The sequence below is a fragment of the Chiloscyllium plagiosum genome, chromosome 24 (assembly GCF_004010195.1).
Source record: "Chiloscyllium plagiosum isolate BGI_BamShark_2017 chromosome 24, ASM401019v2, whole genome shotgun sequence".
NCBI lineage: Eukaryota > Metazoa > Chordata > Chondrichthyes > Orectolobiformes > Hemiscylliidae > Chiloscyllium > Chiloscyllium plagiosum.
Genome location: NC_057733.1, coordinates 4994303 through 5012838, shown reverse-complemented (window position 1 = coordinate 5012838; position 18536 = coordinate 4994303). Strand labels below are relative to the sequence as shown.

The window sequence follows — 18536 nt, the reverse complement described above, 5'->3', positions numbered from 1 at the left end:
TTCTCGTTAGAGAGAAGAAGGTTGAGAGGTGACTTAATAGAGACATACAAGATAATCAGAGGGTTAGATAGGGTGGACAGGGAGAGCCTTTTTCCAAGTATGGGGACGGCAAATACGAGGGGACACAACTTTAAAGTGAGGGGAGATACGTATAAGACAGATGTCAGAGGTAGTTTCTTTACTCAGAGAGTAGTAAGGGTATGGAATGCTTTGCCTGTAACGGTAGTAGATTCGCCAAGTTTAAGTGCATTTAAGTCATCATTGGACAGGCATATGGGCGTACATGGAATAGTGTAGGTGGGATGGGCTTCAGATTAGTATGACAGGGCGGCGCAACATCGAGGCCGAAGGGCCTGTACTGCGCTGTAATGTTCTATGTTCTATATAAGACACGCAGCACAGGTATCTATTAGAACTGCTGCTTCTCAGATTTTTAATATTTGACATTTATCGCGGTCTTAAGATTGGTTGGAATATTATTTTGGAATTCTTCCATAATCAGTTTCCCTCACATTGTCAAAACTCCTTCTGCAACTTGCAACTGTTGTAGACTCGCCAACTTTACGGGTATTTAAATCATCATTGGATAGGAATATGGACAAGAATGGAATAGTGTAGGTTAGATGGGCTTCAGATTAGCTTCACAGGACGGCGCACGATCGAGGGCTGAAGGGCACGTACTGCGCCGTAATGTTCTATACTCCATGATCAAAGCCACTGATCACACAGCATTTCCTTTTCTTAAAAATTCTACAAATGTCTGCTTGAGTTTGTTTCTTAGCATTTGGAGTGATCACTGATGAATTTCAGGTACAATGAAGCTCAATCCAAGCAAATGTGAGGTGATGCAATTTGGGAAATCTAATTCTAGAGCGAATTATACTATAAACAGAAGAGCCTTGGGAAAAGTTGATGAGCAGAGAGATCTGGGAGTTCAGGCCCATTGTAACCTGAAGGTGGCTGCACAGGTGGATAGAGTGGTCAAGAAGGCACATGGTATGCTTGCCTTCATCGGACGGGGTGTTGAGTGTAAGAGCTGGCAGGGTCATGTAAAAACTGTACAAGGCTTTGGTTCAGCCACATTTAGAATACTGCATACAGTTCTGGTCGCTACATTACCAAAAGGATGTGGACGCTTTGAAGAGGGTGCAGAGGAGGTTCACCAGGATGTTGCCTCGTATGGAGGGTGCTAGCTATGAAGAAAGGTTGAATAAGTTCGGATTGTTTTCATTAGAAAAAAGGATATGAGGGGGACCTGATTGAAGTCTACAAAATCATGAAAAGTATAGACAAGGTGCTTTTTCCCAGGCTGAGGGATTCAAAAACAAAAGGTAACGCGTTCAAGGTGAGAGGAGAAAAGTCTAAGGAGGATATACATGGAAAGTACTTTACACAGAGGGTGGTAGGTACCTGGAACATATTGCCAACAGAGGTAGTAGAGGTAGGCACGGTAGATTCATTTAAGATGCGTCTGGACAGATGCATGAGTAGGTGGCGAGCAGAGGGATACAGATCCTTAGGAATTGGGCAATAGGTTAGAAAGTGGATTTAGATCGGCACAGGCTTGGAGAGCCAAAGGGCCTGTTCCTGGGCTGTAAATTTTCTTTGTTCTTTATATAAGCTCATAAGCATTAAACAGTTTACTTTTTTAAGAACGGTTTCTTGGACAGTAAATTGTTCTTCCGACAATTTAGCTTAAACATTCATAGCTATACCTGACAAAACACTATGAAGCACTAAGATCCAAACATCTTCGAGCCACTTTGTTTCCCAAGCCAACTTTTCAAATGCGATGATATTTTAGGCAGCAAATATAAGATTTCTAGTTAAATCAAATCCCTCACTGGAATTATTTTTATTTAATTGCAGGTTGTGGGCATCACTGGTCAGGTAAGCATTTATCGTTTATCCTTAAGAGTCAACCACACTGCTGTGGATCTGAAGTCACATGGAGGCCAGATCAGGTAAGGGACTGGAGTTTCTTTCCTTAAAGGACATTAGTGAACTGCTGGGCTTTCCCTGACAATTGGCACCAGTTTCATAGTCATCATTAATTCCAGATTTTATTGAATTCAATTCCACCATCTGCCACAATCCCATAAACATTAACTGGATCTCTGGATTAACAATTCAGCTACAATGTCATCAGGCCCTATCACCCAGATTAGGTGATTGGGGCCATGCTAGTTTTCCCGTAGTATCCAAGGATATCCAAGCTAGGTGATTAGCACTGGGAAATTTTGGGGTTACAGGGATAGGGTAGGGGACTGGGTCTGGGTGGGATGCTCTTCAGAGGATCAGTGAGGACACAACAGGCCTATGGCCTCTTTCTACACACAGGGATTCTATGATTCTAAGTTCTGCAACCTCATGCATCAAGAAACAAATTGCTAACACCCTCAACAAATTTGTCTGCCAGTGCCCCCTTGCCCATCTGATTTTTCCAGGAGAAAGTGAGGACTGGAAATACTGGAGATCAGAATCGAGAGTGTGATGCTGGAAAAGCACAGCAGGTCAGGCAATATCCGAGAAGCAGGAGAATTGACGTTTTGGGCATAAGCCTTTCATCGGGAATGAGGCTTGTGGGTCGGGGCTGAGAGATAAATAGAAGAGGGGGTGGGGTTGGGGTGAGGTAGCTGGGAAAAGAATAGCTGGATGAAGGTGAGGGCGAAGGTGACAGGTCAGAGGGGGCAGTGATGGTTGGGTTCGGAAAGCGGTGCCGAGTTAGATGCTTGGAACTGGGATAACCTTGGGGGTGGGGGGGCGAAGAGAGGACACGAGGAAGCTGTTGAAATCCACATTTATCCCATGTGGTTGCAGGGTCCCAAGGCAGGTTCCTCCTCCAGGTGTCGAGTGTTAACGGTTTGGCGGTGGAGGAGGCACAGGATCTGCATGTCCTTGACAGACTAGGAGGAGAAGTTGAAGTGTTCAGCCACGGGCCGGTGGGGTTGGTAGGTGCAGGTGTCCCAGAGACGTTCTCTGAAACAATCCGCAAGAATGCGTACTGTCTCCCTGATACAGAGGAGACCACAGCGGGTGCAATGGACGCACTAGATGACATTGGTAGACGGGCAGATGAATTTCTGATGGATAAATGCTGGGTATCTGGGTATGTGTTGGTCTAAATGTGGTCCGGAGTCAGTCAGAAATTCATTTGCATCTCTACCAATGTCATCTACTGCATCTGTTGCAGCCTGTGTGGTCATCTCTACATCAGGGAGACAGGACACCTTCTTGCAGATTTTTTCAGAGAACTTCTCTGGGACACCTGCACCCACCAATCCCACTGCCCCGTGGCTGAACACTTCTACTCCCCCTCCCACTTTGTCAATGATATGCAGGTGCTGGGCCTCCTCTACCGCTAAACCATTACCACCCGACGCCTGGAGGAGGTACACATCATATTCCACCTTGGGACCCTGCAACCACACAGGATAAATGTGGATTTCAAAAGCTTCCTCATTTCCCCTCCCCCCACATTATCCCAGTCCCAAGCCTCCAACTCAGCACCGCCCTCCGGACCTGTCTATCATTGCCCCCTTTGACCTATCACCTTCGCCCTCACCTTCATCCAGCTATTCCTTTCCCAGCTACCTCACCCCAACCCCACCCCCTCTTCCATTTATCTCTCAGCCCCGACCCACAAGCCTCATTCCTGATGAAGGCTTATGCCCGAAACATCAATTCTCCTGCTCCTCGGATACTGCCTGACCTGCTGTGCTTTTCCATCATCTGATTCTTCCAGTCAACAAACAGATTAAAATCACCAACAATTGTAGTGCCCTTCTCACATAACTCCATTATTTTCTGATTTGTCCTTTGACATAGTGAGGCAACTCTTCAGTGTCATATAGAAAACTCCCACCAGTGACTTCTTTCTCTTGCTATTCTGTATTTCCTTCAAAACTGATTCCACATCATGATTGATCGCACCTAAAGTACCACCACACTGACAACTTGCTTTATTAACAATGCTATCCCATCTCCTTTTTGCCAATTTTCCACAATGTCCAATACCCTTGAATATCAAATTCTCAGTTTGAGTCATCATGCAGCCACATCACCGTAATAGCAATTGGTCTATGTTAATTTATTCCTCTTTCTGTCATCAAACTCCCTACCTTGTTACAAATACCAAGTGCATTCAGGTAGAGTTGATTTGACATTTATCATCATTACTTATTCTGGTTCTAATTTCTTCTGTACTTATATCCCTTGCCTTCACTTTGATTATTATTTGCCTCTTTCCCACCCTGCACTTCTGCTCACTAATTTCTTTGATATTTTAAACTTCCCTTTAATTTAACCCTCCCCAACCTCACTAATTATAGAGTCATAGAGATGTACAGCACGGAAACAGATCCTTTGGTCCAATCCGTCCACGTCGACCAGATATCCCAACCCAATCTCGTCCCACCTGCCAGCCCCTGGCCCATATACCTCCAAACCCTTCCTATTCATATACCCATTCAAATGCCTCTTAAATATTGCAAGTGTACCAGCCTCCACCACTTCCTCTAGCAGGCTCATTCCATACATGTACCACCCTCTGTGAAAACGTTTCCCCGTACGTCTCTTTTATATCTTTACATCAACCCTATATCTCACCCTAAACCTATACCCTCTAGTTCGGGATTCTCTGACCCCAGGGAAAAGACTTTACCCCTTTATCCTATCCATGCCCCTCAATTTTGTAAACCTCTATATGGTCATCCCTCTGCCTCCGACGCTCCAGAAAAAACAGCCCTAGCGTGTTCAGCATCTCCCTATAGCTCAAATCTTCCAACCCTGGCAACATCCTTATAAATCTTTTCTGAACCCTTTCAAGTTTCACAACATAGTTTAAGGTTTATCTACAATCATAATTTTATAATTTGTCAGGGGGGTGGGGCGGGAACAGACTCTCGTAGCGTAGAAGTAGAGTGCCTACCACCAGGCCGAGGCCTGGATTCAAGTGCCACCTGCTCCAGAGGAGTGTAATAACATCTCTGATCAGGTTGATTAGAAAAATGGGTATAGGTTGCCAAGGCTTGACAGCATGCTTAAAATGAAGACTACCCCAAAAGAATAGTCATGATTTGGAGATGCCGGTGTTGGACTGGGGTGTACAAACTTAAAAATCACAACACCAGGTTATAGTCCAACAAGTTTAATTGGAGGCACACTAGCTTTCAGAGCGTTGCTCCTTTATTGGGTGATTGTGGAGGACACAATTGTAAGGCACAGAATTTATATAAATTCTGTGCCTTACAATTGTGTGCTCCACAATCACCTGCTGAAGGAGCGGTGCACCGAAAGCAAGTGCGCTTCCAATTAAACCCGTTGGACTATAGCCTGGTGTTGTGCAATTTTTAACCAAAAGAAGAGTTCTGTCATTTCTCCAATACTAGTACTCCATGAATCAAAATTCATTTCTCCCACACCAAACTTTGAGCCATGTATTCATCTCCAATCATATTAGACCCACCCACAAGTGGCTTAAACAATAATCCAGGGTATATTATGTTTGTGGTTCTTATTTTTAATACTATGCCAAGTTCTACTTATATCGTTAGCAATTGGGGTTTGGAGGCAAAGAAGGTGCATTCATTGACAGGGGTCGATTGGGATAGGAATGGAGGGGTTGACGGGGGAGTTGAGGTTGATTGAGGAAACGGTGGGAATAGAAGGTACAGAGTTGTCGGTGATTGAGGAAATGACATGAGTAATTGGGGCAGGGATTAGAGGTGGTGCTGAGAGGAGAGGGGTAGTAGGGAAATGGTGGGAGTGATTGGGGATAGCAAACGAAGGGGGTGTTTGAGAGGTTTCTGGAGACAGGAATTAGAGGGGCTGGAGAGTGAGCGGGGGATGGCAGGGTATATGACTGTGGGCATTGGAGGGGAAGGCAACTGCAGGCACTGAGGGGGGAGACACATGACTGAGGGCATTTGGGGAGGGTGATGGAGCGGTAGTTGTGGAATGAGTGGGAGAGGGCTGTTGAGGAGGACGACTGGGGAAGGGAAATGGAGGGTTCTTGAGAAGGGAAAGTGTTGCTTGGATCCCAGGCACTTCCGGTTTATAGACCGGCGAGTGACGTCACGGCGTCGCCGCACAAAGAGAGCGGCGCCATGTTGAAGCCCAAGCCCCTCCCCCACTCCCCGTACCCTCCACAGACCCGGGAAATACCCCCTCCCCCACCCTCGGCTCAAGCCCTACCTTAATGCCGTAGGGCGGCTCGTCGAACGTCACCAGCATGTACCTGTCTCCGCGGCTGGCGGGGTCCCGGGCCCGGAGCTGTAAGGACAGAGAGAGCGCCGTCAGTGAGGCAACGCGGGCCGGGGGGGGTGTCGTTATCTTTCAAACCGCTCTCCGATTTTTACCTTCATGAAGATCTCCACGGCGCCCTTGGCGATGTCCAGGTAGCTAGTGCCTAGGTAAGTTCGCTGGTTCATGGAGGCGGACGTGTCTATGAGAAACAGTAAAATGGGCATCGTGGGGCCGGGACCTGGGCCTGGTTGGGCCCGAAGTGGGGGGAGGGGGAGCGCTCGGCCGCGGCCGCCGCTGGAACTGACTCGGAGCCCACGAGGGCCGCGCGCTCTAAGCCGCCGCGCGCACGCGCGCAGGCAAGGTTAACCCCACTCCTTGCGCGTGCACAGCACGGCCTGGCCAGCTTCCGGAGGGGCGGTGCCAGGCTGCCACGTGACCCCAAAGCACGGTTAGCCGCTAGCTGAGCAGAGCATTCTGGGAGATGTAGTCTTTATCAAGAGCATCACGGCAAATTAGATTCCCTACAGTGTGGAAACAGGCCCTTCGGCCCAACCAGTCCACACCGACCCTGTGAAGAGTAATCCTCCCAGACCCATTTCCCTCTGACTAATGCACCTAACACTACGGTCAATTTAGCATGGCCAATTCCCCTGGCCTGCACATCTTTGGACTGTTGGAGGAAACCGGAGCACCCGGAGGAAACCCACGCAGACACGGGGAGAATGTGCAAATCCACACACAGTCACCCGAGGCGGGAATCGAACCTGGGTCCCTGGCGCTGAGTGGCAGCAGTGCTAACCTCTGAGCCACCGTGCCACCCTTCTTGTTGCATTTGAACATGGACTGCTTCAATATCTGAGCATTGGTAAGCATTCCCACTTCTGACCTTATTGTGAAGGCAAGGTCATTGATGAAGCTGCTGATATTATTGGACCTAGGACAAACACTGAAGAACTCCTGCAGTGATATCCTGGAGCTGAGATGACTGACTTCCAACAATTACAACCATTTTCTTGTGCCAAGTATGACTCCAACCAGCAGAGAATAAACTCCTGAAACCCACTGATTTCAGTTTTGCTTGAGTTCCTTAATGCCACACTCTGTATGATGCAGCTGTGCTGCAAATTTCAGTTGGATGCTGCAGATAGAGTTTGGCAAGTCAGGTTAATGACGTGAAACCTTAACAAAATCAGAAACTGCTAGACAAGCTTAGCAGGTCTGAAATGTTAACTATGTTTCTTTTCATGAATGCTGCCTCACCAACTGAGTAGCTTTTAAGATTAGATTCCCTACAACACACTCTCAACTCTGATCTCCAGCATCTGCAGACCTCACTGTCTCCATCCAACTCAATACCCTGTTTTTGCTTTTTCCCCCACACCCTTTAATCCTAAGAACTATATCTACATCTTTCTTGAAAGTATTCAATGTTTTGACCTCAATCTTTGCCTGTGACAGAGAATTCCACAGGCTCACCACTCGCTAAGTGAAGAAACTTCTGTCATAAAAGGCCTTTACTATGTCCCCTTGATTCCGGATTCCCATGTCATCAATAACATCTTTCCTGCCTCTGCCAAATTGGAGGAAGAACAATTCATCTTCCACCTGGGCATCCTACAGCCCAGAAGACTCAACACTGAGTTTTCCAATTTCAAATAACCTCCCTTCTGATCCCCTGATTCCCTTCCCAGCCTCTTTTCCCCCTTCCCTCCCCTTTCATTCCTCTGACTGACCCTTCCTTTCAGCTGAAAATGTGTTGCTGGAAAAGCGCAGCAGGTCAGGCAGCATCCAAGGAACAGGAGAATCGACGTTTCGGGCATAAGCCCTTCTTCAGCCCTGCCTTTCAGCTACCAACCAGATTCATTCTTCCATGAACCAACCAGGTTGTGTTCACCTAGCCCTACGTCACCACCTTTCCCCTCCCCCACCCTCCTTTATCTGCAGCTCCCCTTACACCGACCCGCTGTCTTGAAGAAGGGTTACACCCAAAACGTTGATTTCTCCACTTCCTGATGCTGCCTGGCTTGATGTGAGGTGAATTGAATATAACTGAAACACAACTGCACTACTTTTATGCAGACCATTGGTAAGACCATGTCTAGAATATTAGTATCCTTATTCAAGGAAGGATGTGAATGTAATGGAAGCAGTTCAGAAGAAGTTTAGTTGACAAGTATGTGGAATGGGTGGGTTATCTTGTGAGGAAAGGTTGGACAGCCTAGGCTTGTATTCGCTGGAGTTCAGAAGAGAAATAAGTGAGTTGATTGAAACATAAGACCCTGAGGGATCTTGACCGGGTGAATATGGAAAGAGTGTTTCCTCTGGTGGGAGAATCTCGAGCAATGGGCACTGTTTAAAAATCAGGAATCACACTTAAAATAGAGAACAAAAAGAATATATTTCACATAAATGATTGTGAATCCTTAGAACTCTCTTTCTGAAAAGGCAGTGGAAAAAGATTCCTTGAATGCTTTTGAGACAAAGGTAGGTAAATTTGTGCTGACCAGGTGGGTGGAAGGTTATTAGGGATAGTGGAAATGTGGAATTAAGGTTTTAATCAGATCAGCCACAGTCTTGTTGAATGGTGGAGCAGACTCAAAAGGCCAAGAGGCCTACTCCTGCTTCTAGTTAATTTGTTTGTATAACAGTCTTTCCAGCTCTGAGTGTTGGCTGCTGTTAGCTGCTGCTAAAGCAATAACTAACTAGATACATGCTCCTTTTAAAAAGTTGCTGAAATTAAAATGACAGGTTTCAGTGGAACATTTATTCAGTAGAATATGAGAGTAATGTGAACAAGGAGCAGGAGGAAGTCATTTGGAGCTTGCATGTGTGTACAATTGTAATCTGAAATCCACATTCCTGCCTACTCTGAATAATCCTTCACAACCCTGCATAACAAGACTCTATATAACTCTGTCTTAAAAATATTTTAGGAAGAGTTCAAAATATTCATTATTGTCTGAGAGAAAATGTTTCTAAGTTGCATCATTGTTACCAGTACAGTTGGGTGTAACAGACTAAAATAACTACAAATGACAATGATCAGAGGCAGTCATACATATCTTTTTAATATATTTTTAAAAATTATTTGTATCTCAGGGGTGAGAGGCTGGGTTGTGGACCAATATGAATGTTTTGTACTAACCTTTTCAGGCCAACTATCTTATACAAGTTACTCCTGAAAATTTTGCCAGCTATGGCTAAGGCCAATGGGTGCTGACTTTCTGCCCCAGTAAAGTCCTGTAAAGACCATAAGTTTTTATTTTCTGTATTTTTGATATTGGCTGAAATGGCAAAAGAACTGTTATAAAAAATAAGGATCATTGAAGGATTGCTACACTCTGAAAAAGACATTCTTGGAGAGACTTGTGCAGTGGTAGCAACCATGCCTTTGAGCCAGGAGGCCTGGGTTCAAGTGGATGGTTCAGTGGTTAGCATAGCTTCCTCAAAGCATCAGGGTCCCAGGTTCAATTCCAGCCTTAGGCCACTGTCTGTGTGGAGTTTGCACATTCTCCCCATGTCTTTGTGGGTTTCATCTGGGTGCTCCAGTTTCCTCCCACAGCCCAAAGATGTGCAGGTTAGGTGGACTGGTCATGCTAAATTGCCCATAGTGTCCAGGAATGTGCAGGCTAGGTGTGTTAGCCATGGTAAATGTAGGTTATGGGGATTGGCAGGGTGGGGTCTGGGTCTGTTTGGGATGCTTTTCATTGGTTTGATGCAGACTTGATGGGCCAAATAGCTTCTTTCAGCACTGTGGGGATTCTTTGAATCTAAGTTCCACCTGCTCCAGAGCTATGTCATAATGTATCTGGATAGGTTGGTTAAAAAATATCTACAAACTTTAGTGGCCCTTGTGGGGCAGTGGTAGTGTCCCTACCATTGAGCCAGGAGGCCTGGATTCAAGTTCCACTTGCTGCAGAGGTGTGAAAGAACATTTCTGAACAGAAATGTCTATAACCTGACTCCTATTGTAAGTACTGTTTACAAAGTAGTTTCTTCAATCAGTAGTAGAAGCTTATTTTATAGACGAACTGGAGCCAAGGGATGTCTACAAATGGAGCTTTGCCTGATTAAAAAGTAACAAATTGGCCTATTAACTACTGATCAGTATCTAAGTCATTGGCTCTTAGGTAGCTGATAACTTGGGGTGTGAATGTTTTGGCAGAAACATTGGACCTCTGAAGAAGAAGGAGCAGTTTTTGCTCTGCAGTTTTTTTAAAAAAGGCATATTAAGCCTGAAGAGAGCCAGTTTATTTCCCCTTTCCAGTTCTGTAAGTGTGAACCAATCATCCTGTGCCTCCTGCCAACAATGGAAGTATATGGAGAAGGAGAGTCAAGGAACAGCACGCCGTGACAAGCCAAAAGGACCATTTCAGCATATGTTGAACTGTCTTCCTAGCCTATCCCTGCTCTTTTACATCCATGTTCTTTTTGTTTCTGTCTGTATATGTGTCCAGGGATGGAAATTTATAATGGGTTAGAGTTTTAACTTTGTAAAGCATCTGCTGACTGTTTATAATTGTTAACCTGTAACCAGAGTCTATTTATTTGTAATAAATAGTGATTCTTGTTAAGTGAAGAAATCTGCTTCACTTTTTGTCAGTCTGATTCAAAAAGACAGGTAAAGCCAACTCCTGCAATCTTGGGACTTGATTTTCGGTGTACGACCCCAGTGAGGCATAACATACTTAAAAATACAATGCTTGCTCTTTGGATGTGATTCCTTTTAGAGTATTCTTTACTTTCCCACATAGAAGGGCTACTTCCCCTGATTCAAATGGAAGTTGCTGCAAACTTTAAGGAATTTGAAGTTAGACAATGGGAGGACGCTTTCCCTGGCTGGAGGATCAAGAACTAGAGTCACAGTCTTAGACAGAATAAGGAGTTAATTGTTTGAGACTGGGATCCGAAGAAATTTCTTCACTCAAAGGATTATGAATGTCTACCATGGAAAGTTGTGGATACTCAGTCTTTGAATATATTCTAAAAAGATCCATAAACCTTTAGGTGTTAGTGCAGGAAGTTGAAATTGAGGTTGATCAGCTATGATTCTATTTAGATTAGATTTCCTACAGTGTGGAAACAGGCCCTTCGGCCCAACAAGTCCACACCGACCCTCCAAAGAGTAACCCATCCAGACCCATTTCCCTCTGACTAATGCACCTAACACTACGGGCAATTTAGCATGGCCAGTTCACCTGACCTGCACATCTTCGGACTGTGGGAGGAAACCAGAGTGTGCGGAGGAACGCAGACACGGGGAGAATGTGCAAACTCCACACAGACGGTCACCCGAGGCTGGAATCGAACCTGGATTCCTAGTGCTGTGAGGCAGCAGTGCTAACCACCAAGCCACCGTGCCGCCCTTGGCCTTTAACTTGCCAATTAACAAAGAAGCAAGAATCACTGCCTGAGCTTGCGATTAAAGCCAGAAAGCTGGTGGCATCAAGAAAGCTTGCACTGCAGCTAAACCCATCATCTCCATGTCTGCAACCAAGAAAAAAAATCTTACTCCATTTAGAATTTTACTCCCAACTGCATGAGTAAAAAGTTACAGCAAGGTAAGTGAGCTTTAAATCAGCATACTAGAAACATTTATCCAGCACGTTGACATAAGGTAAGTGAAGCCCCCTCTTCCTCCGTTGTGCTGGAACACATACTGCAACATTTCTGGAACTTTTTTCAAACATTTTGACTTCAGATATCTTTCTGATATCTTTACTTACTCTTAAGTCTGAACTGCACGACCCTTGTTTGAAGTTTAGGTAATTGTTCAAGAACAACAGCTTGCATTTATTTAACACATAAAAAGGACACACAGACAGAGAAGGAGCTATCACCAGAGGTATCCAAAATCTGCTCAAACAGACGGACATGTAATATCATTTTAAGAGAAGAGAGGGAGACGTACACTTCAAACGCACTGACCTGCTTCATTCCCAATATTCTTTGATTCCCAGAAAGATGAAAAATTGTTATTCTCAGCCTTAAAAATATTCAGTGATGGCACATTAACCTTAGAGTACAGAATTACAAAGATTCACAATCCAGAAAGAAAAACCAAAATCACAGATGAAAATGGTACAGCTCATCTGATAGAGTCCTTGAGATATTAAAAAGTTAATTTGCTCTGCTGACCTGCAGGAAATTGGCTATCCTGAGACTACAATGGGATGCCTCTGACTTGCAGGTAGATTGTAAGGAATTTACATTCCCATCTCTTGCCATTCAGAGCCATTTGTCTGGCCATTTCCCAGTTATTCAGAGTAAAAGAATTGCATCATCATCCTATTCAGAAATTGATAAGAACGTTACACTCCCTGCAGTTAAAAAATGATTCACAACAGATTTGACCATTAAGGGATGATTTACATTATATTGTTTCTGGAGATAATGTCACTGCATTGTATCTTGAGTGGCATGTGACTGTGGGGGAGTGGCTGGGGGGTTGTCTTGCGGGCATCACTGACTGAGATGTAAAGGTTTTGTATAAAGGAAGGACTGTTTCCTTTGTTTAGAGAAAGATCCCTTAACATAGCTTTGCAAGCATTGTGAAGAGTGTTAAGGGTTTCTCCAGAAAGCTTGTACTGTAATGTGTTTAATAAAATTTTGGTTGTTCACAGAAGTTGGCATCTGCAGTTGCATCAAGTGTGTAAGAATCTCAGGAAGAAGAACTTAACAACATCCCTACAGTGTGGAAAGAGGTCATTCAGCCAATTGAATCTGCACCAACCCTCTGAACAGCATAATATTCACAAGAGCATAACACAATCCTCTTCTTATGAAGGTCAAAGTACAATTTGCTTTTGTGATTGCTTGATGCTCCAGCAAGCAAATATTTTGTCTTTCCTTCAAAAAGTATATCAATTCTCTCTGAAGATTATCACTTACAGGTTTAACTTCTTTAAAAAAATTGTTTTTCAATTATTACAATCAAAGTAAACAATCTCATACTTACTCAAATTATACTCCATCTGCCAACTCACTAAACCCAGCAATATCTCTTTGCATCCTCCTGACATCTGGCATTCCCACATAACTGTGTATCTTATGCAAACTTGTGTCCACCTCCTGATTTGTCATTTAGTAATGGAGAGACTAAGGGTGCTTCTCTTCAGACAGGTCTGGGCTTTTCTCGTGTCCTTTTTGTACATGTAGATTTTTTTAGATTAGATTACATTCCCTGCAGTGTGGAAACAGGCCCGTTGGCCCAACAAGTCTCTTGGGCCAGTGGCGTAATGGATAACGCATCTGACTTCGGGTCAGAAGATTGTAGGTTCGAGTCCTACCTGGCTCGCGGGGAATTTTTCGCTTTAATGGGCGGCATGGTGGCACAGTGGTTAGCACTGCTGCCTCACAGCGCCAGAGACCCGGGTTCAATTCCCGCCTCAGGCGACTAACTGTGTGGAGTTTGTACGTTCTCCCCGTGTCTGCGTGGGTTTCCTCCGGGTGCTCCAGTTTCCTCCCACCATCCAAAGATGTGCAGGGTCAGGTGATTTGGCCATACTAAATTGCCTGTAGTGTTAGGTAAGGGGTAAATGTAGGGGTATGGGTGGGTTGCGCTTCGGCGGGTCGGTGTGGACTTGTTGGGCCGAAGGGCCTGTTTCCACACTGTAATCTAATCTAAATCTAATCTAAAGTCCACACCATCCCTCTGAAAAGTAACCCAACCAACCCATCCCCCTACCCTATATTTACCCCTGACTAATGCACCCAACATAATGGGCAATTTAGCATAGCCAATTCATCTGACCCTCTCATCTTTTGGATTGTGGGAGGAAACCAGAGCACTCTTCAGTTTTTGTGCTTTTGCTCTTTGTTCACATTTCATCCTTTAACACTTGTCATATGAGGAGCAGTTGAAGATTCTGGATCTGTACTTGGAGTTTAGAAGGTTGGTGGGGGGGGGGGAGTTGATTGAAAGTTACAGAATATTTAGAAGCCTGGATAGAGTGAACATGGAGACGATGTATCCATTTGTAGGAGAGACTAGGGCCCAAGGGCACAGGCTCATGGTGAAGAGATGATCTTTTAGAACTGAGAATTTGTTCAGCCAGAGTGTGGTAAATCTCTGTAACCCATTCCTGCAAAGGATTGTGGAGGTCAAACTATTGAGTGTATTTAAGTCAGAGATAGGTCGGTTCTTGATTAGTAAGGGGATTAAGGGTTACGGGGAGAAGACAGGAGAAAGGTGTTGAAAAAAAACCAGCAATGGTTAAATCTTGTGTGAGAAACAAAGCTCACTCACTAAACAATTGCAGTCCGAGACAAAAATCTGAAATTGTAGTGTCGTTTATTTGTACACTTGCAAGTGGGTGCAATGTCTAATGCCAGGTAAGACAATGACAAATACACATCAAATCCAACAAACTCTCGAAATTCATACAATTTGAATCCCCATATTTTTTCTTATTTCATTGTTTGCCCCTCCTGCTTACGTCACTCATTTCCTTAAGACTGATTCCACAACTTCTGTTTATCCGGCCTTGTCCGTGACAAATGCCTATCTCTGACCCCCATAAGGTTGTTTGACGTCATCCCACTGCAGGTCACCGCTAGGCATATCCTTTCTTTATCAGCATTTATTTCTCTCCGCAGGCCACTTTGACCTTCATAACCTCTGTAATTAGGGTTTGTTCCTGTGTCCCCATACAAGTGGGAAAACAGATGTTTTTCCTACTGTCTTATCTGTTCTCCCATACATCTACCATTGTTCTGTAATCGCGTCTCATGCTAACATACCATTTTTTTTAACGGATTATATACTTCCTCTATGTAATCCCCATTCTTGTTAACTCAGCTATTAGCTGAGAAACAATCACAAACTAATGTGAATTAATTTACTCTGTATCAGAACTTATAATTGCAGAAATAACATTAATTCACCTATATCCCATACTTGGAACAGACTCGAGGGGTCAACTGGCCTAATTCTGCTCCTGTATCTTATGACCTAATATTGGTTGGTGTCTCCAGCAATGGCCAGTATGTTTAATAACAGCTCCTTTTTGTACTGAGAGTCTAGACTTTTCTCATGCACTTTTCATAATGTCAGTTTTCTTCCTATTCTTTGGTTTCTGCATTTCTGCTCATTGAACAGGCATCTTTGAGGGAGAAACATGAACAATGTGCCCTTTTCTGCTGCAGTTTCTGCATACAGCTTCCTAATGCCAGCGATTTGTTGCTGTGTAACATATTTTTCCAAATGGGTGGCAGTACTCATTGTCTCACCTGCTATTTTGTGAACTGCCATGCTGGAGCTAAGCTATTGAGCTTCTTTGGCTGCTAGTTCCATTTTGAATTACTATTTCAAGTGCTTTCTTTATGTATAGATTTATTTCCATCGGTAGCCTCTCCTGGATTGCTTCGCATCTTAAACCACACGTCAGTCTGTCTTTGACAGTTGTCTCTGAAATTGCAGATTTCTGCTAACTTCTTTAAAAGTTCTAGGAACTGGGAACTAGATTCACCATCATGCCGGTTGTGTTTGTGGAATCTGAACCTTTCAGCAATCACCAATGGTTTTGGTGAAAAATACTTCTGTAGGATTCCTACTATTTCTTCTGAAGTTTTGGAATCTGGTTTCTCTGGCTGTAACACACATCTTAGGAGGTTAAAAGCTTTGCCCCACCCCCATCCCTGCACAATACTCAGGAACAACTATATTTGCTTCAATTTTGTTAGCTTCAACATGTGTCCAGCTTTCTGTATTTTCATCATACAGTCCATGCAAACAAAATTTCCCACTTTTATTTTTTTTCATTTGGAAAGGGCATACATAGCACAATATGCCAAGTTTAAAACAAGATATTCACGAGTCTGACTATTATCTTTCCAAATTTACCCCCAGCTCATGAAAGACAGAGTTTCTTCGAGCTGAAGCATGTGACCAACTTTTTCCACACTGTTCGCCTCTTTCTTGGAGTGATTTTTTTTTTGTTTGACTGTACTGCTTCAGTGCAGTGATGGCTTGTGATTTCTCAGCGTGGATACAGACCCCTTCGGTCCAACTCGCCCATACTGACCAGGTTTGATCTAGTCCCATTTGCCAGCATTTGGCCCATATCCGTCTGAACCTTCCCTATTCGTATACCTGTCCAAATGCCTTTTGAATGTTGTAAGTGTACCCACCTCTACCACTTCCTCTGGTAGCTCATCCCATACACTGACCATCTTGTATATGAAAAAGCTGCCTCTCTGGCCCCTTTTAAACCTTTCCCCTATCACCTTAAACCTATACCCTTGGGTTTTGGACCCGCCCCGCCACATGACCCTGGAGAAAAGATCTTGGCTATCATGATTTTGTAAACCACAATAAGATCATTCCTCAGTCTCCTGTGCTTTAGGGAAAAAGTCCTAACTCAAACCCTCCAGTCTCAGTAACATCCTTGTAAATATTTTCTGCGCCCTTTCCAGTTTAATAACATCTTTCCTAAAGTAGGGTGACCGCAACTGTATGCAATATCAAAGGTGCCTTCAGCAATGTCCTGTACAGCTGCAACATGATGTCACAACTCCTATACTCAATGCTCTTACCAATAAAGACAAACATGCCAAAAGCTGCCTTCACCACTCTGATGCCACTTTCAAGGAACTATATACCTGAACCCTTAGGTCTCTGTTTGGTAACACTCCCCAGGGCCCTACCACAAACTGTGTAAGTCATGTCCTGCCTTGTCTTACCAAAATTAGAATTGACTTTATTGTCATGTGCACTCAAATGAGTGCAGTGAAAAGTTTGTAATGTCTCCGCTTATTGTGCCATCTTAGGTACAGGACACCTAGGCGTAGATACTTAAGTATTTGTTACAGAATTGAAAGAATAATAAATACTCTGGCATAGGAATACACAGTTTTTTTAAAAGTACTTGAATTATAGTCTTTTTCACCAAGTCTGTGCCAGCACCTAGACTCCAGACCCATTCTGGGTAATCCAAGATGGAGGACAGGAAACATTTCTGGCTGTAACAGCTGCTCCTTCTTTGAGCTATTTTAGGTTTAGGAGGTGATTTCCTCGAATTCCAGGAGTAGCACTTACTGTTTTATATGCTGTTGCATTATTTTGCAACTTTGGGGAAAAAAAAATCAAAACAACAGCAGTTTTAAAAGGGAGAAGAACAAACAAAGGAAGCACATGGTGAAGTAATTGCAGGACAGGGAGAGAGAGAGAACCTGCACAGTTACTGCCTTTGCTGTTTGAATCCATGTATCGCTGGACATTGAAGTGCATCTGGGAAAATTAACAAACAGTGAAATTCACAACTGATATTGGAGGAACATTTGGGCGAAGTTCACAGCACAGAATCCGATAAGTTAATCGTTGCTTTAAGTGTGGCCTACAGAGAATCTGCAGTAGTGATAAGAGTGGGTTCTTTCTTGATTATATGTATTTGGCGATATGTCTCTTGATTAAACTTAAAATATAAGCCATACTATTAATATAACCTGGGGCAGTGTTTGTAGAGGAATAAGACGGTGTTATTTTTTGAGACTGTAGATTGTGAAGGAACAAAAATGGCCTTTAATAGAGTGATATGTACTTCTTGTCAGGTGTGGGAGTTTAAAGAGAGTTTAAGGGTTACTGCGGATTATATCTGCCATAAATGCTGTTGGCTGCGAATCTTATCAGATCGAATGGATCGGTTGGAGAGACTGTTAGAAGCAATGAGGAATTTGCAACAGCAACAGTATGTGGTGGATGGCAGTTATAGGAAGTGGGGAAAGTCTCAGATACAATCACATAGATGGATTAACTCCAGGAAAGGTAAGATAGGTAGGCAGCTAGTTCAGGAGTCTTTTGTGGATATACCCATTGCAAACAGGTATGCTGTTTTGGAAAATGTAGGGGGTGATGGATTCTCAGGGGAACGTAGCACGAACAGCCAAGTTTCTGGTATTGAGACTGGCTCTAATGCAACAAGTTGACCAGGTTCCAAGAAATCAATTGTGTTAGGGGATTCTCTAGTACGAGGTACAGACAGACGTTTCTGTGGCCAGCAGCGAAAAATCAGAATGGTGTGTTACTTCCCTGGTGCCAGGATCAAGGATGTCTCAGAGTGGGTACAGAATGTTCTCACGGGGGAGAGGGGCTAGCAAGAGGTCATTTTCCACATTGGAACCAACGACATAGGAAGGGAAAAGGTTGAGATTCTGAAGGGAGATTACAGAGAGTTAGGCCGAAATTTAAAAAGGAGGTCCTCGAGAGTAGTAATATCTGGATTACTCCCGGTGCTACAAGTTAGTGAGGGCAGGAATAGGAGGATAGAGCAGATGAATGCATAGCTGAGGAA

The 18536-nt window shown here is 44.0% G+C and overlaps 1 protein-coding gene and 1 non-coding gene across 4 annotated transcripts in view; one reads left to right on the top strand and one right to left on the bottom strand.

Annotated features, from left to right (window-relative positions):
- The window catches only part of LOC122561996 (integrator complex subunit 6-like), a 77652-nt gene extending 70994 nt beyond the window's left edge, over positions 1–6658 (bottom strand). For all 3 annotated transcript variants that reach the window (XM_043714360.1, XM_043714361.1, XM_043714362.1), the window contains exons 1-2: positions 6360–6658; positions 6196–6273 (exon numbers count right to left, since the gene is read on the bottom strand). In XM_043714360.1, coding sequence (XP_043570295.1) covers positions 6196–6273; positions 6360–6470 — 189 coding nt within the window. In that variant the 5' untranslated portion in view covers positions 6471–6658. The remainder of the gene's footprint in view (positions 1–6195; positions 6274–6359) is intronic.
- A 6812-nt stretch (positions 6659–13470) lies between these two features.
- trnar-ucg lies at positions 13471–13543 on the top strand. Its single transcript has one exon. It is a non-coding gene; the product is annotated as a tRNA-Arg (tRNA).
- The last annotated feature ends 4993 nt before the right edge of the window (positions 13544–18536 follow it).